Source organism: Pan troglodytes, chromosome 2 (assembly GCF_028858775.2).
Source record: "Pan troglodytes isolate AG18354 chromosome 2, NHGRI_mPanTro3-v2.0_pri, whole genome shotgun sequence".
Lineage (NCBI taxonomy): Eukaryota > Metazoa > Chordata > Mammalia > Primates > Hominidae > Pan > Pan troglodytes.
This window is the reverse complement of record NC_086015.1, coordinates 61897283-61924635: the sequence shown is the minus strand read 5'-3', so window position 1 is coordinate 61924635 and position 27353 is coordinate 61897283. Positions and strand designations below refer to the sequence as shown.

Here is a 27353-nt window from a genome sequence, read left to right as displayed (position 1 = left end):
CTTCTCTCACAGCTCTTTCAACACTATCCACTGGAGTCTGCAAAGGTCCTGGCCCCCGTTTCTGGATTTGTCATTATATAGGATAATGCTCTTTTTTTTTTTTTTTTAAGGAGTATTTAGAAGAGAAGCATCATGATGCTTGCATCTTACATTCAAGTGGTTTGACAAAAACATCGACATTAATTCCTTGTGTAGGTATTTTCCTTGCTCTGTGATCGAGTTTTTCAACCTCAGCACTACTGACATTTTGGGCTGAATAAATTCTTTGCTGTGGGGCTACCCTATGAATTGTAGGATGTTTGGTAGTTTTCCTGGTCAGATATTGCCAAATGTCCCCTGGGAGGTAAAATGTCCTGTGTTGAGGACTATTGCTGTATGTTAATAATTTGATAATCAGAAAAAATTTTATACACAGGTTTCTTTTCTACAAAAGCACTGGCTATTAATTCTGAAACAACTTTCTGTGTATTCTAAAAAGGCTCAAATAAATACGTTGCAGATAAATGAAGCCACTTTTCTCACTGTTGAAGAAGAAAATTACAGATATGAAAACAGGTAAGATAGAATTAATCCCCTGGGCCGGGCACAGTGGCTCACACCTGTAATCCCAGTACTTTGGGAAGCCAAGGCAGACAGATCTCTTGAGGTCAGGAGTTCAAAACCCACCTAGGTAACATGGTAAAACCCGTCTCTACTAAAAATACGAAAATTAACTGGGTTTGGTGATGCACACCTGTAGTCCCAGCTACTTGGGAGGCTGAGGCAGGAGAATCGCTTGAACCCAGGAGGCCAAGGCTGCAGTGAGCCGAGATCATGCCACTGCACTCCAGCCTGGGCAACAGAGTGAGACTCTGTATCAAAATAGAAAAAGAAAAAAAAGGATTAATCCTCTGGTGTAGGGTATGAACTTGAATAGATTTGGAGATATAGAGAAATATATAGAAATAAATATAGATATGTGTGCAACTGCATACACACACATACACACAGAACCACACACACACTTCTTAAGTCTGTCCACTGAGTGGGCCTAGAAGCAATTATACACCAGTAGCCATGAGGACACCAAACATTTAGATCTTGGTTTCTCTTTTTTTGAGACAGGGTCTTGCTCTGTTGCCCAGGCTAGAGTGCAGTTGTGCCATCACAGTTCACTGCAGCCTCAACTTGACCTCCTGGGCTCAAGCTATCCCCCTTCCTCAGCCTCCTGAGTAGCTGGGACTGCAGGCACGTGCCACCATGCCCAGCAAAATTTTTAATTTTTTGTAGAGATGGGGTCTTGCTATGTTGCACCAGGGCTGAATAAATTCTTTGCTGTGGGACTACCCTATGAATTGTAGAATGTTTAGTAGTTTTCCTGGTCTCTATCGACTAGATTCAGTACCCCTCCTCCACCCTGGCCCACACCCCAGTTTACAACAACTAAAATGTCTCCAGATATTGCCAAATGTCCCCTGGGAGATAAACTCGAACTCCTGGGCTTAAGTGATCCTCGGCCTCCCAAAGTGCTGGGATTACAGGTATGAGCTACCATGCTGGGCCATGTCATAAAGAACATTACTGAGACAACTGTCAAAATGTGAACAGGTATTTGGATTTGAGAATAGTAATGTACCCATGTTAATTTCTTAATTTTGAGAATTGTATGGTAGTTACATAAGATAAATAAGAAATGTATACTGAGGTATTTAAGCATAAAGGCTATCATGTCTGCAACTGATTCTTTGTTTTGTTTTCTTTTGTTTCAAGACAGGGTCTGCTCTGTTGGCCAAGCTGGAGCGCAGTGTCACAATGTCTACTCACTGCAGGCTCTACCTCCTGGGCTCAAGTGATTCTCACACCTCAGCCTCAAGAATGGCTCAGACTACAGGCATGTACCTCTGTGCCTGGCTAAGATTTGTAGTTTTTTGGTAGACACAGGGTCTCACTATGTTGCCCAGGCTGGTCTTGAACTCTATAGTGTTTGATCATAGAAGTGGAGATACTAACCAAAAATCTTTTCAAATTAAGCCTAATAAACACAGACATAATAATCTGACTATATTCAAACAAATCGAATAGTTAGTGTGCAGATCCTCTTTCTAGAAAACCAAGTGCCATTTTTTAAAAAATCAAAGACTTAATGAGCAATTCTTTTTGTGCAAAGGTTGATCAAGGGCTCACTGTATTTTATATGGTTGTGTGGGAAAATGCATTATTAGTTTATTATGGCTTGGGTCCATTCTCAAGGTGCCTCGTTTTTGTCCTAGAAATGGAGTTTCTATATCAATCTGCTTCATAACCTTGGGGAGTCTTGTGATGAGTACTGGTGGAAAAGCGTTTAGATGAAGATAAATGAAAGCCTTACTAAGCCAAATTCATTTTATTTAGACATGCAAGTCACATGGAAATAAATGTTATTTAGGAGTAATGTAAGTTGTAAAGATCAACAGAATCTGTTTTTTCCTTAACATGAATTGTATATGTTTAGAACTGCCTGGTGTATAGTCTGGGCCAGGGGCCAGTTTTTCTCAGACTAAGGCTAAATCCTGTAAATTCACACTATAAATGAACTGACAGAATACTTACCTACATAATATCCTAAATTAAATTTGGCATCACCAAATATCTTCAAAAGAGTGACTGGAGATTCAACTTAAACTCTGACCTTTGCTCAACTGAACTCTGACACACTGATCCACTTGGTAAAGGGCCAAATCAAAGATTTTTTTCCCAAGTTCTATTTTGCATGTGCATACTTGTGGAAAGCTGATCTAGCCATAACATGTGGCATGTCATCAACTGATAGAAGTGACCTGGCAAGTGGATGTGTCCTCTTTCCATTGCCATCACTCTTCTCTTTAGAATGTCTAGTCATTGCAGGCTTGGTTGATGAGAACAACCTTCACAATGCAGGAAGATCATCTTTCCATTGTGGGTATGTTTGGCCATGTCAAATAGCCTAAGGTAGCAGCCTCTTATTTTCAATTCTTACCCCTTTGCCACTCTTTCTGAACTGCCAGCTTCCTTCTCAACAGCTGGATCTTTTTGGCTCTTTTACTTTCACCATTGTTCTTTTCTTTCACTAGAAATTCCCTCTGCTACCATTGTTCACCCCTGTGCAGAGAATTTCCAAACCTAGTTCCTATCTTCTGTCTATAGCCTTCTTGTGTATCTTATCTCTGTATCTCTCAGGTCAATAAAACATCTGAGAAATAAATGAAAATGACTTGTTGGTTCTAGTTTCTGTTCTGCACATCCAGCTGCATCTCCAGTTCCTAGGGTGACCGTATAAAATTGGGACAGCTTTGAATATGAAAGAGAGCACTTTTGACGATAATTATGCTGGGACAATAGCCATAAATGGTTCCAGGCAAACCCATGGTCACTCTTCCTGTTTAGCATGTGCCAAATTAAAACCATCCCAGCTACCACCAGGACACCTTTTCTTCCAGAAATAAATATTTCTAAATTTTCAGTCACTCAGGGTCAAATACTGGAGTCATAGCTGACTTCCATCTCTCTCCCATATTTAGTGTCTCAGGCCAATGGATTCTAGATAAGATTACCAAGGCCCCAAGTGGTTTTTGCTATCTGAAATTTCCACAGTAATTACCCTAGTTCAGACTCTCAAATGATTAAGCCTCTTGACTGCCTTACCTGTAGCCTCTATCCACTCCAGTTCATTCAATAAACTTCCCCAGATCAGATCAGCAGATCTGATCATATCATTGCTGTGCTCAGAAGCCACTGAATTGTTATAATGATCACTCTATCTTACAAAACACTCAAAGGATTATGTGAACAAACTTTAATTATACTTATCAATCCTCAAACCAAACCCATTTGATCTAGCTTGTGATTTTTAATATTTCCTTTTTCTAAGAAGGTATTTTTATCTACTCTTCTTGTAATCCTACCCATTTAAAAATATTTTATAGATGTAAATATAAAAAAACTCTAAAATGTTTAAGACAAGACTAAAAAGAAATAATATCTATAATACTATGATCACACTGGAAAAAATGAGCAGTTTCTTAATTGTTTGATATTCAGTCAGTATTAAAATTTTCCATTGTTCCAAATTTATTTTACAGTTGAATTGTTTGAATGAAGATTCATACAAGGTTCATACATTGTATTTAGTTGACATCTCTCTCTCTTTTTTTCTTTTTGAGATGGAGTCTCGCTGTGTCACCCAGGCTGGAGTGTGGTGGCATGATCTTGGTTCACTGCAACCTCTGCCTCCCGGGTTCAAGAGATTTTCCTGCCTCAGCCTCCCAAGTAGCTGGGATTACAGGTGTGCACCACCAAGCCCAGCTAATTTTTTGTATTTTTAGTAGAGACAGGGTTTCACCATGATGGCCAAGCTAGGTTCGAACTCCTGACCTCAAGTGATCTGCCCACCTTGGCCTCCCAAAATGCTAGGATTACAGGTGTGAGCCACCACACCTGGCCGACATAACTCTTAAATCTCTTTTAATTTATAGGATTTCCCCCATCCCCTTTCCTTTTTTTCCCCTTCTAATTTAATTGCTAAAGAAACTGGGTTGTATGTCCTGTAGAATCTTCCACATTCTGGATTTTGCTGGTTGTATCCCCATCACATCATTTAGAATACGTGCCTAGTTCTTTGTATGTCCTGCAAATTGGCAGTTGGAGCTAGAGTCTTGATCAGATTTAGGTTTAGTTTTTCTTAATCACTGAATATATCACATATGGTAAGACACACTATTTATAGAGTCATTTCAAATGACTCTTGTCCCATGAAACTCAAAATGCCTTTCTTCCCTATCCTCTGAAACAAACAAACAAACAAACAAACAAAAAAACCCTGGGCATTCTCTTTTCTTTGACTCCTGATGGCAACAACCACCAATAATCAGCTTATCATCTATAACTCTCTGTGTGGTAAATGGGGGAGGGAGTAAGTCTCCCTGTGGGGTCCTCAAGGATCACTCCAACATAGCTGTGGGAATTATACTTGGAGAGGTAAATGAAATCAAAGGGTTTATTATACTCAAAGGTCCTAGAGAGGGAGGCAAGGTACACCATGCAGGGAACCATATGGGAGAAGCCCAAAGAATGGGTTCAGCCAAATAGGTATAACTGATAGAGTGAGGACCTGTAGGCAAATGCTTGTATTGGGGGTCAGGATACACAAACAAAAGGCACGAGGTGATTTCGTTAAATTTCACTAGGCCACTGCGAGGGAAGGTTATGAAGGGGAACTTGTGGCAGGGACCAGCCTTATCATACTGGTGCATCTGGTTGCCAGGGCAGAGTGTTTACGGCCTGTTTGTGGCGATGTTGAGGCACAAGGAAAATACAAAGTTTTTAAAAATGTACTATCACTAATTTGCCTTGAAATTCCTTAAATCCAGAGGATAGATTTTTGCTTTTGTTTTTGGGACAGAGTCTTGCTCTGTCACCGAGGCTAGAGTGTAGTGGCATGATCTGGGCTGACTGCAACCTCTGCCGTCTGGGCTCAAGTGATCCTCCCACCTTAGCCTTCTGAGTGGCTGAGACTATAGGCATGCACCACCATGCCTGGCTAATTTTTGTAGAGATGGGGTTTTGCCATGTTGCCCAGGTTGGTCTCAAACTCCTGGGCTCAAGTGATCAGGCCGCCTCAGCCTCCCATAGGGTTGGGAATACAGGCATGAGCCACTACGTCCGGCCCGACAGTCTTATTAGACTTTAAAACCACTGCAGTCCCTGGCAAGGTTCCCCAAATAGAGCAAATTTGCAACAGACATGATTTGAAGTGAATTCCAATTTTAAAAAACATTTTATGGGAGATGGTTTCAAGCATACAGAAAACATAGTTTGATCAACTTATTTCTCATTTAAAAGTAACTAAATAGATAGAAATGATTACTATATCAGGGAAAAGGTACTACTGCTATCATCATTTTATCTCATAATGAATGTTTATTATTATTTTCCTTGTCCTAGCTGACTAATGTGACAAGTCGTACACAATAAATCTAAAGAAAAAGATTGGCTATTTTTTAAAAAGGGGGAAAAAAACTTGAAAATAATGGTTCAGGAAGTCAGGCACAGAGTTTGAATGAGGAAAATAAAGAGGCTACTTATATGTAGCTTCCTTATATAGCTCTAAAGGTCAACACTGTTGTCTAGTAATTTACACTTTTAAGAGAAAATTATGTCAGTCTATTGAACCTAATTATACAGATACAAACCATAACCACACATAATCAAGCATAACATAAATGTTTCTAAAAAGTACCAGTAATACATCACTTTTAAGAATTTGTAAAACTCTTACAAGAGAAACTTTACAAAAGAAAAACAATAATGACCATAAAGGGCTATGATAATTATCTCTTGGAGACTCTTCTAAAATATGCCTCCTTCTACCTAGATGATTTTTCTTTACATCCAATCACTGACTGACTTGACAGTCTGTTCTTAAAATCAAGCTGCAAAAAGAGAGAGAGACAGAGAGAGAAAGAGAAACAAAGTGAAAGAGTAAACAAGTCGGGTAGGGTGGTGCATGCCTGTAGTCCCAGCTACTTGGGAAGCTGAGGTGGGAGGCTGAGGTGAGAGGAACGCTTGAGCTCAGAAGTTCAAGACCAACCTGACCAACTTAGCAAGACCCCTGTCTCTAAAAACAAAACAAAACAAAATAAGTAAAAAAATTCATAAAAATAAAATCAAGCCACAAAATCTTTCAGCAGGTATTTATAAAGATACTACTTCATTAACAAAAAAGTTGGCAATCATACAGAAATGTAAAGAAAAATTTTAGAAGTTCTTTCACCTTAACGTAAAGCAAGGTTAGGGAAACTCTGACCCATCTTCATCAATGGCACCTGAAGCAATTACTAATAGCATCTGCACACAGGCCGCCAGCTCCACATGCATCTTGTATTTTCCAATCTTTTCCTACATCTTTCCCCTTTCATTCCCTGTTCCTTGAGTCTGACTTCCCAGGCTATATTGTAAGTACTTTTATAGATACTGTTTGGTGCTACTCATGGATTAAAAATATTTTTTCCTGATTATCTGGCAAGTAACAAACAAATAAATGCATTACTAATTAGAAAAAATCCATTACAAACAAATCCTTGTTCCTAAATACTATAGGAAATAATTTTAAAACTCCACAATCTTATTCAATTAATATGGAGTTACTCAGAGTCCTTCAACAGATAGGCCTGCTTTTATCAATCACCATCATCATCATGATCAGTGTCTTCATTATGGTGGTTAACATTTTATGTTCCCAACACCATGGTAAGTGGTCCATGCACACCCTTTCATTCAATCTTCACAATAATCCTATAAAGTTGGTTTTCGCCAGTCTAATACATGAAAAAACCCTGAATCACAGAGCAGTTAAGCAATTTGCCAAGGACATATTACAAATAAATGGCAAACCTATGACTGAACCCAGAGTTCTTTGGCTCTTAGCTTTGTGGCTAGTGTTACTTTCCTAATGCTCTTGTGGCTTTATAATTTTAATGTAAGAAGTCCATTATCAATTAATTCATCAAATATCTGAGTTTTACTGAATACCTGCATTGTGGTAGGCAATGGGATAAAAATCAAATCTAAAACAGACTGACAAAAATCACAAAAGCACTAATAATAGTTGAATACAATTAACACAATCATAAACACTATACTCAGTCTTAAGTTGGCTATTGAAAAGATTTCTGTAACACTGAATGCCTGTACCAAAACATCTCATGTACCCTATAAATATATACACCTACTATGTACCTACAAAAAGAAAAAAAGAAAAAGAAAAAAGAGAGTTCTGTAGTGCAAAAGACCATAAAGAGGGCTACTTTTGTATGGGTGTGTTCATTACTCATTTACCTCCCTTCTTTTTTCTCCACGTTCCCATAAAGGCCCATAGGGTCTGACATTCTTTCAGTATCAGTAACTACATTTTACACAATAATGGTATTGCATTTCTGAGATGAGAGTTCTGGATCATACCAACATTAACTTATATTTATTATTATGACATTAGAAAAAAAGCATGTCTTATCAACACCAAAGATCACCTAAGAAGAGTACAAATCAGTAAGAGTGCTCCTTCCTTATATAATCCCAAAGCTCGGGGTCTGGACAAGGAGATTCCCTATTAGTCCAGCCAGAAAAATAGGCACTTCCACAAAGAGAAATTTCTACAGGCTGCTACTGTCACTCTGATCCCAGAGAGCTGTCTGGTGTTAGTACACCACTACCAACATTTTAAATAAACCCACTGGGCTGAACTTACAACATATGTCAATTTTTCTTGTGTACAATAAGGCAACATAAAAGAGACTGAATGTTGACAATTTTCCAGTAAACTATCCCCAAGGAACTTTATTTTAAAAACATTTTTATAAATGCTGATTTATTTTCTACCCACTTCATTCTAAACAAGTAAATATCAAGAAATGTACTTCCTGTTTAGAGGTGAGACAGAGTTAATTACATGCATTACTTATCTTATCAACATCTAAAATTTCTTTCTTTTTTTCATTTTTTTTTTTTGAGATGGAGTTTTGCTCTTATTGCCCAGGCTGGAGTGCAATGGCATGACCTCTTACCACAACCTCTGCCTCCTGCATTCAAGCAATTCTCCTGCTTCAGCCTCCCAAGTAGCTGAGATTACAGGCATGCGCCACCACACCCAGCTAATCTTGTATTTTTAGTAGAGACAGGGTTTCTCCATGTTGGTCAGGCTGGTCTCAAACTCCTGACCTCAGATGATCCACCTGCCTCAGCCTCCCAAAGTGCTGAGATTACAGGCGTGAGCCACCATGCCTGGCCATCCACCTAAAGTTTCTTAGCCCAAAATTTCTAGAAGAGTGTCATAAGAACCTGCGGATATTTACTAGAAGATGAAGAAGACCAGAAAATAAGGAAATTTACAACTGCTACCATATGATAACAGAGTAAACCGGTGAGTCTTTCAAGAAAGTTAAGATTTTCACCTTATTCTAATTATGTTAAAAGCGCTAATAAATTCCTATTAGAGACACAAGGGTAAACAAAAAACACAGCTGCATTTCATATTCTACCACTTAACACTTTGTCCCTCGTAATCTTGACTGATCCAAATTATTCAACAATAGTTTGAAATATTGGGTATAAACACCAAAACTTTAAATTTTTAGTCCCTGCTACTTTACAGAACCTATCTTAATCTCTTAACTAAAAATTAAAACTTCACATAATATCTAGAACAGATTTTATGGCAAAGGGTGATTTGATACCCTGGTTTACGATGTCATAAAAACATGTTAAAGTACCTTTTAAAAGGGACACTTTGGCAAGAGGCTCATTTAGGTCTTGCTCATCCATTTGGGCGTCTACAGAGAGGAAAAAAATACATATATAATTACAGACAGTATTCAGATCTATCAGCAAGCTATTGTTATCAAAACAAACAATTGGAATTGATACAGCTATTATATTCGGGTAGTTGAAAGTAGTTTTAACAAAATATCCAGCATTCAAAGGGGATGACTTGATAAATGGAAGCGTTTTTTTTTCCCCCAAACACATACTTTGAAATCTCCACTCACATTAACCTATATAACTAAACTGCCATTAACAGCTGCAGGTCTGTAAACATTAGGTTAAAACTCACCTGTAGTGTCGTCACTGCTTTTTTCCTTGCTTGGACTCAGAGTATCTGAAAAATCAGATTCTTTTGCTCTTGTCTGATTTTCTACCAAGAAAAAAATAGAAGTAAAATCTTATTATAGTTAAATATCTTATATCAATAAAACTGCTTCAGGCTATGAATGCTCAAAATCTACAGGTACGCAAAGTACTTTTAAAATAGGTCAGGTCACTGAATCTCTTACTTCTTCACCACCCTTGTCCAAAATGGAATGCTGGTTATTACACGTAGCTCATATTAAATTATAATGTGGATCATGTCTGCTTTGCTGAGGGCTGGGGCTTTTGTTCAAGGCTGTCCACTTGCCAACTGGAAACAAAAACGAAGCAAGCTTTGCTAAAGTATTCAAAGAACTGCAACAAATATAGTACAATTCCCAGGACAATGTGGACACTGTATAAAGATGATTAAAGGAGAAGGCTCTGTTACATAAAAACACTAGTAAGAAGGCTGCTTTAGTAAGATTTGTACTCAAATAATAAAACTCTTAAAAAAAAAAACCACGATCAGTTCTTATAAAAAAGTGCCACTTAAAATAAGAAAATTAACAGCCTTTTATTTCTAAAGATAACTGTCCCTGAATCACAGTAAGAAAAAACTTTTTTTCTTTTTTTGAGACAGCGTCTTGCTCTGTTGTCCAGGCTGGAGTGCAGTGGGACAAACACAGCTCACTACAACCTTGACCTCCTAGGCTCAAGGGATCCTCCTGCCTCAGCCCCCTGAGCAGCTGGAACTTCAGGACCATGCCACTGTACCCAGATATCTTTTTTAAATTTTTAGTAGAGATGAGGTCTTGCTATGTTGCCTAGGCTGGTCTCAAACTCCTGGGCTAAACTGATCCTCCCGTCTCAGCCTCCCAAAGCACTAGAATTACAGGCATGAGCCATTGCACCTGGCCAAGAAAAAACTTTTTAAAAAGTTTAGGGCCAGGCGCAGTGGCTCACGCCTGCAATCCCAGCACTTTCGGAGGCCGAGGTGGATGGATCACGAGGTCAGGAGTTCAAGACCAGCATGGCCAAGATGGTGAAACCCCATCTCTACAAAAAATACAAAAAATTAGCTGGGCATGGTGCTGGGCACCTGTAATCCCAGCTACTCGGGAGGCTGAGGCAGAGAATTGCTTGAACTCGGGAGGTGGAGGTTGCAGTGAGCCGAGATTGTGCCACTGCACTCCAGCCTGGGTGACAGAGCAAGACTCTGTCTCAAAATAAAGAAAGAAAGAAAAAAAAAGTTTTGAAATTGTTTACAAGAGGTCTTCTGCCTGGTCCAATGAAGCCATCTTAGGCCTAATTTTCAAAGAATTGTCCTCAGAAATCCTAACTATAGGCCCAATAGTTTATTAAAGATGACTGGCAATTAATTAGGCCCCAGATCCTCATCTGTAATGGCACATCTGTACATAATATGGAATTCCTTTCTTTTTTTTTTTTTTTTTTTTTAGAGGGGGTGTCACTATGTTGCCCAGGCTAGTCTTGAACTCCGGGGCTCAAGTAATCCTCCCACCTCAGCCTCCCAAGTGCTAGAATTACAGGTGTGAGCCACCACACCTGGCCTATGGCATTCTTTAGGGTAGCATTTGCAGAAAATGTCATTTCTCTGAATGAAATCCTATATGGAAATCCTATCTCCCCATTCTCCACAAGGCCTCAGTCAAGCTTTACATAGCAGAATTTAGCCGTAATCTGGTCCCTACATTATTTCCCACAGGAGCTCTGCTCTGGTCATGCTAGCTTCATTATAGGGCTAATACATGCCTGCATTATGTCCTGCAATTATTTGTTTGATTCAATATTTCCCTAACCTCAAAAGAGCCATTTTCTCTACTTGGCCTATTCATTCTGTAATATACAGTTTAAGTCCCATCAACTCTAAGGAAGTCTTCATTTCTCCACCATGGTGCTCCTTTTAATTGTATCTTTGTGTCTTTTGTTTCCTCAATTAATCATACTTTATTTTGTATTATTCTGTGTATGTGTATATATCTTCTTTCCTTAGTGAGATTATAAATTTATAAAGCATATATTTTTATAATGTTACAGACCTGATTTCACTGTTTGTACATGCATGCCCACTTCTAGTACTTTTCCTAAAGGAAGTAACACAGCACATATCCAATACATAATGCTCACTGAAGTATTGTTCATTATGGGAAAATGAAATACATATATTATGGAATGAAAACTATTCAAGATATATTTACTACTAAGTAAAAAGCCTAATAAAGAGCAGTATGTATAATATGACCCCATGTAGATTAAAAATAGTTATACATTTATCTATGAATTTTTAATTGCATATATTTATTCAAGGTCTGGAAGGATCTACAACAGAGACATCATTAGTTATTTTTGGGGATAGGGACATGGTGGACATTTACTTTTTAACTTCACATAGTCATACACTGAAAAATTTGTAGATATATATATATTGTTTTAAAATCAAGGAAATTAAAATATATTTTCTATTTTGAAAGAAATTAGAAACACATCTAAAACCATTACTGTCAAAATATTTAATACAACATTAAAATATAACTTGTTATGGCTATTCCATATAAGAATACCCCCAGAATTTGTGGCTTAACTTATGAAATGGGTGATGAATTTCAAGAAGTCTTTGCTTCTTTTCTCACTGCCATTTGTAGTCAAAGGTCAACTGCTTAGCGACGGGGAACTTAGATTAGAAGTGAAGTCACTGGCCATGGAGGCCCATGGGAATCTAATCTGTGACCGCTGCTGCATTCATAGTATGCTAAAATCAGACATTTCTGAATGTTCTAGTTTCGATCACAAAGTTACATTCTCAAATAAAAGAGGCTAATACATCTAATCTCCATATATGGTTACAAAAGGAACCACTCTGGAAGAACAAAAAGGAAAACAGGAAAACAGCTCTCCCTGATTTTAATATTTTTGGCAATTTTAGGATTAAAATATTAGGTAAATAGGAAGTATATTTGCAAAAGTATTCTTCTAGCCTAGAAGGAACTCTTACTCTATATTTAGAGTATTAGCTGGGAAGGTAAAGTTGCCTTAAAGGTAGGGCCAAATTTTCCATCAAGATCTCATTGGAATATAACTCCCTGATGGCAGAGATTGCCTGTTTTTTTTTTTTTTCTTTTCTTTCTTTTTTATTTTTCAGACAGGGTCTTGCTCTGTTGCCCAGGCTGGAGCACAGTGGCACAACTGCAGCTCACTGCAGCCTTGGCTTCCTGGGCTCAAGCCATCCTCCCACCTGAGCGTGCTGATTAGCTGGGACCACAGGTGTGCACCACCACATCTGGCTAATTTTTTATTTTATTTTTTTGAAGAGATAGGGTCTCCCTATGTTGCCCAGGCTGGAATGTCTGTTTCATTAACTGCTATATTCCCAGTGCACAGAACAGTGCCTAGTACCTAGTAGGTATTTTTTTTTTTTAAAGGATGATTGAAAGCATATATCTACTCTGAATAAGAAAGCAACTTTGGTAATCCCAGCACTTTGGGAGGCCGAGGCGGGCGGATCAAGAGGTCAGGAGATCGAGACCATCCTGGGTAACACAGTGAAACCCCATCTCTACTAAAACTACAAAAAATTAGCCAGGCATGGTAGTGGGTACCTGTACTCCCAGCTACTTGGGAGGCTGAGGCAGGAGAATGGCACGAACCCCAGAGGCAGAGCTTGCAGTGAGCCGAGATTGAGCCACTGCACTCCAGCCTGCGCAACAGAGCGAGACTCCATCTCCAAAAAAAAAAAAAAAGAAAGAAAGTTTGTTTGTGTGTGTGTGTGTGTGTTTTAAGAGACAGTGTCTTGTTACGTTGCCCAGGCTGGTCTCGAACTCCTGGGCTCAAGCGATCCTCTTATCTTGGCCTCCCAAAATACTGGCATTACAGGTGTGAGTCACCAAGGTTGGCCAGAAAGCATGTTTTTAGCAAGTCAAGTCATGGATCCTCAATGTTGTGTCCTGATACTATAGTTATATAGAGGCAAATCAAATCTATTCAAGAATGAAACACAAGACCATGAGTGGTGGCTCACATTTTGTCAATCTCACTTCACAAGTGAGGGAACTGAGGTTTAAAGAACTGAAGTTGCCTGAGGGCGTACAGCTAATTAGTGGTAGAATTATCTACACATATTCTTTCTACTTCTACCTCCAAAGCTATATATAGACATGTAATGACTGCAAGTTGAGTTAGAGATTAAACAGAAAGCACATTTTGCATTAGGTGATACATCTTCTAGAGGTAAGAGAAGAGGTAAGACTGGTAACAGTTGGTAATTGTTCATTTATGGCAACTACTATTTTCAGTCCAAACAACAAAATTCCACCAAAAACATTGCCAATTAAAGACAATTTAGCCAAATCCAAAAGAAAACACTTTATAGCTCGATTTAAAACGTAACTTATTTCAGCCATCTGGTTTGTTACAAGGATTAGCATATCTTTGCCTATTAACTGTGAAAGGTGCTAGTAAAATGTTCACTACTGATAGAAAAATCCCTGAGTATTTAAAACTTATATTTGTATTATTCTTAAAGAATATATTCTATTCATTTACATGGACTTATTTGCCATAATTTATTTAATAAATACCCTTATTAATGGACCCTAATGCTTTCCTCTTGTTGCTTTTAAACAACACTGAAATAAATATTCTTGCTCATTAGTCCAATTTGTTCTTTAAGATTAAAAACCCAGGCCGGACACGGTGGCTCACACCTGTAATCCCAGCACTTTGGGAGGCCGAGGCGGGTGGATCATCTGAGGTCAGGAGTTTGAGACCAGCCTGGTCAACATGGTGAAACCTCATTCTCTACTAAAAATACAAAATTAGCCAGGCATGGTGGCATGCGCCTATAATTCCAGTTACTCAGGAGGCTGAGGCAGGAGAATCACTTGAACCCAGAAGGTGGAGGTTGCAGTGAGCTGAGATTGTGCCACTGCACTCCAGCCTGGGCAACAAGAGCAAAACTCCGTCTCAAGGAAAAAAAAAAAAGGGTTAAAAACCCAAAAGTGGAATTGCTGGATCAAAAGGCATGTTCTTTAAAACTTCCAATAAACAGTTTATAGCCAGGTTTAAAAGGAAATCATACAAAGATAAATATTTAAAGTGATGATATTTTAATTACCCTGATTTGATCTTTATACATTAAATGTATCAAACTATAAAACATATCCTGAAAATATGCACATTATGTATCAATAAGATAAAAACAATAAATTAAAAAGGGAAATCAGTAATGCACAAAACTTTTCCAATAATGATAAAACATAATTTCAAGAAAATATTTTCTAAGTTAGAATGCATTAAATATAAGTGATAAGATAGCAAGATATTTTAATTAAAGAAGCATTGTTTTTTTTTTTCCTAAGGCTCTACTTCAAAGTGCTGGCTATTCAACCAACTAATCTGAATAGGTATTTGGATGGTGAGGTAAAAGCTATTTTAAGGTCTGTTCTCATCTCACTTTAATAAGGTGAAAAAAATTGCCATATGTACTAAAAATAGTTCACTGTTCTGAAACTCAATGCCTGTTTGCCAAAACAATATTAATGATGCATATTCTATGCATTTTTTCCCCAAATATGGCATCTGCCGTGCACAAAATTCAGAATGGAAACCACGAGATATTTGAAATAACACCATCCTCTTACATGGTTAAAAAAGTCAAATGAATCCAGTTACTTTAATAAAATAGAATGTACTAAAATTAAGTATCTCAAACTTTTGTTAACTCAATGTTTTAATTGGCCAAAAGGACTGTGAATCTAGTTTTAAATTTTATACTGGTATAGTCTAATGAAAGTTCTACTATGATAAACACATGCCACCAAATTTATTTGCCTAATTTCCCTATGTATAAAAGTGACTTGACAATATGGTGCTTTAAAACTCACTTTTCTTCTCTGACAACTGTAACAGAATTAACACAATAAACTACTTTGGGCAATTACTGGACTACTCATAAAATATAAGAAGATTCTACATTCACGAAAGTCATTAATTTTGTTTAAATCAAACTGAGATGCCAAAAATTAAGGAAATATTAAACATCATAAGAGATTTTAAAGGTACTGTAACCCCCAAAATAGAAGTGCAAGCATGTTTCACTTAAGTTGTATCACAAACGACTTACATTGTGTTTGATTAAAATTTGAGATCAAAGCTGAAATTAATGCTGGGAATGACAGAGATTGCAACAAATCTTTAATACCTAAAGAAACCTATATCAAGTACTAACATTCAAAAAACCAATACATCCACTTAAAAAGACACATTCCAGTTACGATACCCTTCTTAAAACAGAAGTCTGATTATTTTATATATTATCTGATACTGTTACTGGCTTGCTATTTTGTGAGCTATAAGAAGTAAACTGATGGTTAAAACACTATAACCTTGAAAATATACACTAACCTTCATTATCCAAAAGAACTGTCAAAAAACATAGAAAAACAGAAAACAAACCTTTTGAAAGCTTTGTTTCTTCTACCGCTTTGGTTAGATGCCCTTCAACGATCAGCTTCTCTGCCAAGGAAAATAAACGTTACCATCCAAGCCCAAACTGAGCAGCATTTCCCTGAGCTGGGCAGTGTAACACATTCCATGACCAAATTTAAAGATGATAACATTACTCCTATGACCAAGCTTGAATAAAAACTTGAATCTGGAAAGGGAACTAAGAGAACTGGAACTATGACGGAGCAATCACGTTAATGCAGAAAACTAGGGGCAGGCAGACAATTTGCCTTTTATTTTCACCTTATTTTAAAAGCCTAGATCTTTTTATAAAAAGGGCTCAGAAGAAATAAAGCAATCCTCTTTAGATCAAGGCTATTAAGTTAAAATAAAAGATTTATGAAAAGGTATTTATTCAAATGAAGTAATAAAAATTAAGTTATATCGATAGTTTACTGTTCTCTGCTGACATAATTCAGCAGAGATGCCTATATAATGTATTTCAGTAAATGAATCATTTTAGAAAAGCTATTCAAAGAAATAAAAAAATTTTGTTTTGTTTTATGGGGGATTCTCTGTAAATGTATAATGCTACTTTTTTATAATTTAAAGTCATATTTTCATATTCCACATTTCATTGAAGAGGATGTATCTATTCTGTGTCCCCTTATTTACTCCTGTATGTCAGTTGGTCTCCTTCAATTTATTCATTTGTAATATATGTGAAGAAAATTTTCTATTCTCTTGCTTTACAACCAACTGCAACTTGGTCTACATCCACCACTCAACCATTGAAACTGCTCCAATATCATTATAGCCTCTAGTCTCCCAATGCCCATGGCTCCTTTTCTTAATTTTCATTTCTCATAGGCTCTTTGCAGTATGTGGCACTTTGTCTCTGACTTTTTAAAATCAGAAAGAGGGGCCGCACGCAGTGGCTCACGCCTGTAATCCCAGCACTTTGGGAGGCCAAGGCGGGTGGATCACGAGGTCAGGAGACAGAGACCATCCTGGCTAACATGATGAAACCCTGTCTCTACTGGAAACACAAAAAATTAGCTGGGCATGGTGGTGGGTGCCTGTAGTCCCAGCTACTCGGGAGGCTGAGGCAGGAGAATGGTGTGAACCCAGGAGGCGGAGCTTGCAGTGAGCAGAGATGGCGCCACTGTAGGACAGAGCGAGATTCCATCTCAAAAACAACAGAAAAAAAGAAAAAAAACCAGAAAGTAACAGATTTTGATTAAGATGTATAATGTAAGCTGTCCTACCTGTCCTCTGTCCTACTTCACTCCATTCCTAAAATTCACTTCCTACAACTTTTAGCCATTTCTTCTGATACTTACATTTATATTTCTAAATAATACATTGATTTTATTTTTCCATTTTAGATATTTATTGAGAATCTATTTTACACGGTTAAATTTTGCCATTTTCTACTACCATCCTCAAGAGTTGCATTTTGTCAATCTATAATCACTTTTTTTTTTTTTTTTGAGACAGTCTCACTCTGTCACCAGGCTGGAGTGCAGTGACACAATCTCAGCTCACTGCAACCTCTGCCTCCCGCGTTCAAATGATTCTCCTGCCTCGGCCTCCCAAGTAGCTGGGACTATGAGTGCGCACCACCACACCCAGCTAATTTTTGTATTTTTAGTAGAGACGGGGTTTCACCATGTTGGCCAGGATGATCTTGATCTCTTGACCTCCACCCGCCTCAGCCTCCCAAAGTGCTAGGATTACAGGCATGAGCCACTGCGCCTGGCCTATAATCAGTATTTATATTGAAAAATTATTTTATATAATGAGTCATATAGTATGCTATAATTATATTTCCTTTCTTGTATGGCCTTCAGTATACTCAGAATTTATAATGCTTCATTTTTTTGTTTTATTAATTTTTATATATCTCAAACATAGCCCAAGTTCTCACAGAACCATACAACTTTCAATATTGTCAAACACACCAAGTAATTTATCGCATTATATATCCCCACCTTCCTCTTTCTGTTTTCTTATAACATATCCTCTTATAATTTCCTGAAAAGGGGTGGACAGAAGGTAAATACTTTGTGATTTTGCTTCTCTGAAAATGTTAGCATTCTACCTTCACATGTGATTGATGCTTTGACTAGATACACAAATCTACAGGAAATACTTTTGCGTCAGAATTTTGAAAGCATTGTTCCACTGTCTTCTAGCTTCCAACCAGAAGGTGAGTCTAATACAGCTTGAATCCTGTTCCTCAGTACACATAGTAGGGATTTCTTGCGCTCAGTAATACCTGGTTTGCCTGTTCTGTTTGGGCATCAGGGAGGACTGCACATCCCAACTCCCTAGCACTGAAGAAGATTCATAGGACTGATGCTAGCCAGGACCAAAGCATTTAAGAGAAAGTTTAAGTTTTTTACACCTTATCCCACCACAGGAACTCTAGAAACTGTGTGTTGAGACAGCAACATCATAAGATAGTAAAGACTCCATCTGTCTAGATCTCTGAGTGACAATATGGAGCAGAGTGGTCTTCCTCACCATGGACACGTAGTGTGAATGAGAAATAAATGTTTGTTTAGTTGAGCCATTAAGATTTCATGGCTTGGCTGGGCATGGTGGCTCATGCCTGTAATACCAGCACTTTGGGAGGCCGAGGTTGGCGGATCACCTGAGGTCAGGAGTTCGAGACCAGCCTGACCAACATGGAGAAACCCCAAAATTAGCTGGATGTGGTGGCGCATGCCTGTAATCCCAGCTACTCAGGAGGCTGAGGCAGGAGAACCGTTTGAACCCAGGAAGCGGAGATCAAGGTGAGCCGAGATGACACCATTGCACTTCAGCCTGGGCAACAAGAGTGAAACTCAAAAAAAAAAAAAAAAAAAAAAATCTCATGGCTTATTTATTACTATATTATAAATTTAGCTTATTATGACTATATGATATCCTTTGTTTCTCTCTAGAAGGTTTCGGAATCTTCTCTTTATTCCTGGTGCTCTTAAATTTCATATTCCTCAGTGTGTAGTCTCTTTTTTCTCTTTTTTTTCCTTAAATGAGGTGAAATTCACATAACATAAAACAACTATATGAACAATGCTGTAGAATTTAGTATATTCACTATGTTGTGCCTAGTTCCAAAACATTTTCATTACCCAACAAAAACCCTATACCCATTAAGCATTTACTCCCCACCTCCACCTCACCGGTCCCTGGCAGTCCCACATCTGCTTGCTAGCTCTATGGATTTACCCGTTCTAGATATTTCATATAAATAAAACAATATAACACATGACATTCTGTGTCTGGCTTAGTGTGTGGTCATTTAAAATATATTGTGCTAAGTACTCGGTGCATTTTTTTTTTTCAGTTTATAAGCTCGTATCTGTCACTTCTGGGGAATTATCTTGTATTCTACTTAATTGGTAAATTATTCCATTCTCTCTCTCCCCCTTATTCTCCCCCTCTGGAATTCATTATTAATATATTAGCTCTCTAGGATTAAACCTCAAATTTTCTTTAATTTTCCCTCTTGAAAAAAAAAAAAAAACCTCTTGCCTTTTTCTTATATTTTCTGGGACATTTCCTCTACTTTCTCCTCAATCTTCCTACAGTTTTTAAAAATCTGGTATCATATTTTTAGCTTTCAAAAATTCTATTTGCATTTTGCTCCTTTAAAAAATACCATCTTTATCTTGCTTCATCCATAAAACTTCAAAAATTATACTTTTAAGCTGGGTGCAGTGGCTCATGCCTGCAATCCCAGCACATTGGGAGGCCAAAGTGGGTAGATAACCTGAGGTCAGGAGTTCGAGACCAGCCTGGCCAACATGGTGAAAACCCGGTTCTACTAAAAATACAAAAATTAGCCAGGTGGCAGGCACATGTAATCCCAGCTACTCAGGAGGCTGAGGCAGGAAAATTGCTTCAACCTGAGTGGCAGAGGTTGCAGTGAGCTGAGATCATGCCACTGCACTCCAGCCTGGGCAACAGAGCGAGACTCCATCTCAAAAAAAAAAAAAAATTATATCTTTAAAAAAGTTTCTGCTTCTTGGGCGCATTGGCTCATGCCTGTAATCCCAGCACTTTGGGAGGCCAAGGTGGGCGGATCACGAGGTCAGGAGTTCGAGACCAGCCTGACCAACATGGTGAAACCCCCATCTCTACTAAAAATACAAAAATTAGCTGGGCATGGTGATGCGCGCCTGTAATCCCAGCTACTCGGGAGGCTGAGGCAGAAGAATCGCTTGAATCTGGGAGGCAGAGTTTACAGTGAGCCAAGATCGCACCACTGCACTCCAGCCTGGGCGACAGAGCAAGACTCTGTCTCAAAAAAAAAAAAAAAAAAGAACCAAAAACCGAAAAGCAAAACAACAATAACAACAACAACAAAAACAAGATGGCCGGGCACGGTAGCTCATGCCTGTAATCCCAGCACTTTGGGAGGCCCAGGCAGGCGGATCACCTGAGGTCGGGAGTTTGAGACCAGCCTGACCAACATGGAGAAACCCCGTCTCTACTAAAAACACAAATTTAGCCAGTCGTGGTGGTGGGTGCCTGTAATCCCAGCTACTCGGTAGGCTGACGCAGGAGAATCGCTTGAACCCGGGTGGTGGAGGTTGTGGTGAGCCGAGATCGCACCACTGCACTCTAGCCTGGGCGACAGAGCAAGACTCTGTCTCAAAAAACAACAACAACAACAACAACAAAACAAAACAAAACAAAACAACAACAACAACAAACAAGCTGGCTGGGTGCGGTGGCTCACGCCTGTAATCTCAGCACTTTGGGAGGCCAAGGCGGGCATCACCTGAGGTCGGGAGTTCAAGACCAGACTGACCAACATGGAGAAACCTCGTCTCTACTAAAAATACAAATTTAGCCGGGCGTGGTGGTGGGTGCCTGTAATCCCAGCTACTCAGGAGGCTGAGGCAGGAGAATTGCTTGAACCTGCGTGGTGGAGGTTGCGGTGAGCCGAGACTGCGCCATTGCACTCCAGCCTGGGCAACAAGAGCGAAACTCCGTTTCAAAAAAAAAAAAAAATTTCTGCTTCTTACCTTTTTCCTATTTCTTCCCTACTCACATTTTTCTGTGTGTGTTTTTTTGTTTGTTTGTTCTTTGGTTTGATCTCTGTCTTTGTCAAGAAAGAATTTCCTCATAAGTCTGATCTTGGCTTTCTCTTCATATCCAAGGGTGAGGCAGTAAGAAGCTGACAAAGTCTTACATGCATTTGCAGGGCTTATTACACCCACTGGGCCACACAATGGCAGTTTGTTGGGAGACTTTTATTTTTTTATTTTATTTTTTTTTTGAGACAAGGTCTGGCTCCATCACCCAGGCTGGAGTGCAGTGGCGTGATCTCTGCCCACTGCAATCTCCACCTTCCGGGCTCAAGCCATCCTCCCACCTCAGCCTCTCAAGTAGCTGGAACTACAGGTACACACCACCATGCCTGGCTGATTCTTTGCATTTTTTGTAGAGAAGTGGTTTCGCCATGTTGCCCAAGCTGGTCTCGAACTCCTGAGCTCAAGCAATCTGCCCACCTTGGCCTCCCAAATTGCTATTTAAGTTATTTAAACACTTTGGGACAGTTTAAATATCAGTATCAATATGTGTTTCTCTTTGTCTGATTGGTTTCTCTGGAGTAGAGCCCTGCAGCTGCCTTTCTGGGGAATATAAGCCTGTTGACGAGCATTCTGATTCAGTACAGAGACTTTCATTTAACTCTCCCACTTTTCCCCAGTGAGATGCTCATACCTACCCCCTCAGACATATCTGAAATACCCCAGTCTACAGACTCTCCATTTCAGCCTCCAGAGAGCAAACCTTCAGTCTTTCTGAATAAAGAAAGAGATACTTGTCTGTCTGCATGGACAAGAATACGAAATATCAGCCTGGTGTGGTGGCTCATGCCTATAATCCCAGCACATTGGGAGACCGAGGCAGGCAGATCGCTTGAGCCCAGGAGCTCGAAATCAGCCTGGGCAACATGACAAAACCCTGTCTCTACTAAAAATAGAAAAATTAACTGGGTGTGGTGACGTGTGCCCTTAGTCTCAACTACTTGGGAGGCTGAGATGGGAGGATCGATACCTGCGAGGTTGTGGCTGCAGTGAGCCAAGATCATGCCACTGTACTACAGCCTAGGCAGCAGAGATCCTGTCTCCAAAAAAAAAAAAAAAAAAAAGAAAAGAAAAGAAAAGAAAAAAGAAGAAGAAAAATAAGAAAATAGTTCAAATTATTCCTTATATAAACTTTTAATCCTGTTTTTAGCAACCATGCATTCCTGCCCTACCTGACAGGTATTAAGTGCCCCTTAGCCACAGTTTTAACTTGGTTTTCTGAAGTTTCCTTTACCCCATTGCAGGCCTTCAGAAAAGAGAAAGTGGAAACCCATATCTCTTACTACTCAATTGTATGTTTCACATTTTCCAAAATTTTGTTGGCATCTATTATCCACTGTAGTCTTCTCTCCCATTCTCTTGTCCTTGTGACTTATGCTTTTTATAATATTTTACTATGAATGGGTCCATTCACCGTATTTAATCAAGTTTACTGCCTCCCTTTGGAAACACTACTACTTTAACTTCTAGGATACCACTCACTCCTACTTTTATGTGCTTGTTCATTCCTTCCTTCTTAGGCTTTTATTGCCTTTCCCTTTCTCTGATTATAATCTAAATATGTGCATTAGCCTTTAAGATTTCTGTCAGCAACAACAACAACATTTTTTAATGGCTTTAACTACCTTGAGTAATTTCTAAATGTTGATGTTAAGTCTAGCATTCTTTGGCCCCAGGACCCTATTGTCCATTGTCCAACTACTTTCCAAACATCTTCACCCAGAAATACCACTGGGACTTAAATCTCACCATGTCTAAAACTGAAATTATCTTCTCTTCCTTTCTCCTAAATATGTTTGGAATCTCTCCTCACTAAGCCTCTATTCCTATCTCTCTTAAGGTATATTGCAACTATTCATTATGTCTACCTTGCCCAACTTACTATGAATTCCTTGAGGGAATATACTCATTCTTTCAAATATTTACTATGCACCAGGCACTCACTGTGGATTACCAAGATAAATGAGAGAAATATAGGAATTTAGGGTCTGGTGAAAGTAGAGAAGTTTTTTTTTTAATAATTTAATTCCCAACACCCTTCTGACACATAATAGTTGTTTGCAAATGCCTGTTACATGAACACAGCAGATAATAAAATAGTATAAACACAAATAGCTTTGAAAGCTATTCTAGTCTTTCTCTAGTATGTTGAAGATCTACATACTGACATGTTTAAAAATTATAAACACATATCAGAAGATTGTAATTTATTGCTCCAAACTCTCTCACCCTTAGAAAAAAATCTGAAGTTCCTATCATGGCCTACAAGATCCCTTGTGATCTATCCCAGGGGTCAGTCAACCATACCCCCACAGGGCCAAATCCAACCTGCTGCCTCTTTAGCAAATAAAGTTTTATGAGAACACAGCCAGGTCCATTCATTTGCATATTGTCCATGGCTAATTTCCCTTATAATGGCAGAACTGAGTAGCTGCCAAGAGACCTTACAGCCTGCAAAGACTAAAATATTTACTATCTGGCCTTTTATTTTAAAAAGGTGTTTAAGTTCTTCTAAAACTCCAATCTCAGTCTTAGGGTTTCATATGGTTTTTATTTCACACACTTTCTCCAGACACACATACAACTCAGCTTAGTCCCATATCTGTTCAGCCACATTACTACCTTTATTGTTCCCTATCCCCTTACAGTCTTTGTTTTCTTCAGTGGACTCATCATTTCCTAACATATTAATTTTTTGGTTTATTATTTTTTGTCTCCTCAAGAGCATGTAAACTCCATGAAGGCAAAGCCTTCTTTGTCTTACTCACTTCTAATAACCCCAACAGTTAAAATAATGCCTGGTACATACATGTTTAATTAATCTTTGTAGAATGAATCAATTGAGCATCTATGTTTAAAGGGATCAAAAGAAAAAATTATTTGAGTGTTTCCTCATCCTAAAAAAAGGATTAAATAATATATATAAAAAGTTTGAACAGTACTGGTTTATAAGTACTAAATAATGATTAGCTGCATTTATTTATTTATTTATTTATTTATTTAAGATATGGCATCTTGCTACATTGATCAGGCTGGAGTACTGTGGCTTTTCACAGCATGATCACTGTGAACTGCAGCCTCTAACTCCCAGGCTCAAGCGATCCTCTGGCCTCAGTCTCCCAGTTGGTTGAGACTACAGGCATTAATCACTGCTCCTGGCTAATTAGCTGCTATTATCACCACTGAAATTATTTAAAGTTATATTTTCAAATCTTGTGAATCACTACAGGCCTGTAAATAAAGAAAAAATATATTTTGGCCGGGTGCAGCAGCTCATGCCTGTAATCCCAGCACTTTGGGAGGCCGAGGTGGGCGCATCACGAGGTCAAGATCGAGACCATCCTGGCCAACACTGTGAAACCCTGTCTCTACTAAAAATACAAAAATTAGCCGGGCATAGTGGCACGTGCCTGTAGTCCCAGCTAGTCGGGAGGCTGAGGCAGGAGAATCGCTTGAACCCAGGAGGTGGAGGTTGCAGTGAGCCGAGATCGCACCACTGCGCTCCAGCCTGGCTAACAGAGCAAGACTCCGTCTCAAAAAATAATAATAAATAAAAAATCTAGTTTAAAACAGTCTGTAACCACTGAGTCTCCAACTTGGTGTAGAGACCTCAATGCTTTGGGAGTCACAAGTGTAATACATACAATCGAGGTGAGATCAGAGATCTCTGCCTCTCACTTTACCCCTTCAGAGACTCAAGAAAGAACTTTCCTGTCATGATAACTGCAGGTCTTGAAAGACCTATCTAACTTGGTGCAACTCAAAGAGCGACAGAGTAGAAGGCTTTCTTTCTTCTTTTTTAAAACTTTTTTTTTTTTTTTGAGATGGAGTCTCGCTCCGTCATCCAGGCTGGAGTACAGTGGCATTATCTCAGCTCACTGCAACCTCTGTCTCCTGGGTTCAAGTGATTCTCCTGCCTCAGCCTCCTGAGTAGCTGGGATTACAGGCGCGTGCCACCATGCCTGGCTAATTTTTGTATTTTTAGTAGACATGGGGTTTCATTCACCATGTTGCTCAGGCTGGTCTTGAACTCTTGACCTCGTTATCTGCCCACCTCGGCCTCCGAAAGTGCCGGGGTTACAGGCTTGAGCCACTGCGCCCAGCCCTAAAACTCTTTTTTTAAAAATTCTGAGACAAGGTCTCACTCCGTCGCCCAGACTGGAGTGCAGTGGTGCAATTATGGCTCACTGCAGCCTCCCGCTCCAGGGCTCAAGCGATCCTCCCACCTCAGCCTCCCGGGCAGGTATGACTACAAGCATGTGCCACCATGCCCAGCTAATTTATTTTTATTTTTATTTTTGTAGAAACATGGTCTCACTGTGTTGGCCAGACTGGTCTCGAACTCCTGAACTCAAGCGATCCTCCCACCTTGGCCTCTCGAAGTAATACGATTACAGGCATAAGCCACTGTACATGGCCTTAAAACTCTCTTTTTTGAGCAATACTCTAGAGAGGTGATTATTCATTTTCCACCATTTTAAAACCATATTTATTATAAAAAATGACATACAAGTCTGGGCATGGTGGCTCACGCTTGTAATCCCAGCACTTTGGGAGGCTAAGGCGGGCGGATCACCTGAGTTCAGGAGTTCGAGACCAGCCTGGCCAAAATGATGAAACCCCCATCTCTACCAAAAATACAAAAGTTAGCTGGGCGTGGTGGCATGCACCTGTAATCCCAGCTACTCAGGAGGCCGAGACAGGAGAATCGCTTGAACCCGGGAGGCGGAGGTTGCAGTGAGCCAAGATCGTGCCATTGCACTCCAGCCTGGGCAACAAAGTGAGACTCAGTCTCAAGAACAAAACAAAAATGGCATACAAAAAGGAACATAAAACACAAAGGTATAAGTTAATATGTTTTCATAAAGCAAATATCTATGTGACTGCAGCCCAACTCAGGAATAGAACCACCCCACCAACCCCTAAAGCCCTCCACAGGGAGGAAGCCCTTCCCTCCAATAAAAATCCCTTCTCTCCCATAAAGGTAACTACTATTCTGTGTGCTTTTTTTTTTTTTTTTTTTTTTTTTTTGAGACAGAGTCTCACACTGTCTCCCTGGCTGGAATGCAGCGGCATGATCTTGGCTCACTGCAACCTCCACCTCCTAGTTTCAAGCAATTCTCCTGCCTCAGCCTCCCATGAAGCTGGGATTACAGGTGCCCGCCACCCGCCACACATGCCCAGCTAATTTTTTGTATTTTTAGTACAGATGGGGTTTCACTATGTTGGCCAAGCTGGTCTCAAACTCCTGACCTCGTGATCCACCCACCTCGGCCTCCAAAAGTGCTGGGATTACAGGCATGAGCCACTGCACCTGGCCTATCCTGACTTTCATGGTATTTAATTTCTTATATTTCTTTATAGTCACACTACCCAAATATACATGACCAAATAATATGATTTTAGTGGTTTTGAACTTTATATAAATGGAAAACCATATAGTGTGTCAGGCTTTTTTTCCGCCCAATATGCCCCAGTGTATTTGTCCATTTAATTACTGAGGGTCTTTTTGGCTGTTTCCAGTTTGGATCTAATGTGAATAATGCTGCTATGAACATTCTTGAATTTGTACCTGATGCACAGGCATCTCTGTAGGGAACCTACCAAGGAGTAGAACTGAGAGTATAATATGTTTGACATGTAAGTACCATCATCTAAGCATTTAGTCAGAAGACTATCAAATCTTGTCAAAGACTGAACAGAGAGAACCAAATTTACTTCTTGATTGACAGAAATAAATTATGTACTAACCATATTACTATGTGGCATAAAATTAAAAATGAGAAACAATACAAACAATACACTCAAAAGAAGTTCAAAGGAGGCTGAATATGGTGGCTCATGCCTGTAATCTCAATGCTTTGAAAGGCCAAATTGGGAGGATCACTTGAGCCCAGAAGTTTGAGATAGCTATGCCAAGATTGGATTGAGTTCTTAAAGCTAAAGAGCCATTTTCCTTACTTGACAGCTACAACTAATTGAAACTAAAGCAGAAGATAAACCCAAATAGCACAGACTATCTGATACTGATGTCAGTTTCCTAGGGATCTGAAACAAATTGACTGGAAGAGAGGAGGGAGTGAATATAAAAGAACCAGACAATCTGCTGCTGTAACTGCCAACCTGGAAAATATTTCTAAGTCTCAAAATTGGGTTTCATTAAGA

General features: G+C 39.1%; 1 protein-coding gene across 50 annotated transcripts in view; it reads right to left on the bottom strand.

The window, feature by feature from the left end:
* Positions 1–27353, bottom strand: part of SLMAP (sarcolemma associated protein) — a 172465-nt gene that overhangs the window by 23014 nt on the left and 122098 nt on the right. For 43 of the 50 annotated variants that reach the window (XM_001173848.8, XM_054680702.2, XM_009445704.5 and 40 more), the window contains 3 exons: positions 16090–16149; positions 9602–9682; positions 9261–9320 (listed from right to left, as the gene is read on the bottom strand). In XM_001173848.8, coding sequence (XP_001173848.1) covers positions 9261–9320; positions 9602–9682; positions 16090–16149 — 201 coding nt within the window. Of the gene's footprint in view, positions 1–9260; positions 9321–9601; positions 9683–9821; positions 9976–16089; positions 16150–27353 lie in introns of those variants that run through there. The other 7 variants (XM_063805920.1, XM_054680718.2, XM_063805919.1 and 4 more) reach the window with 3 other exon arrangements.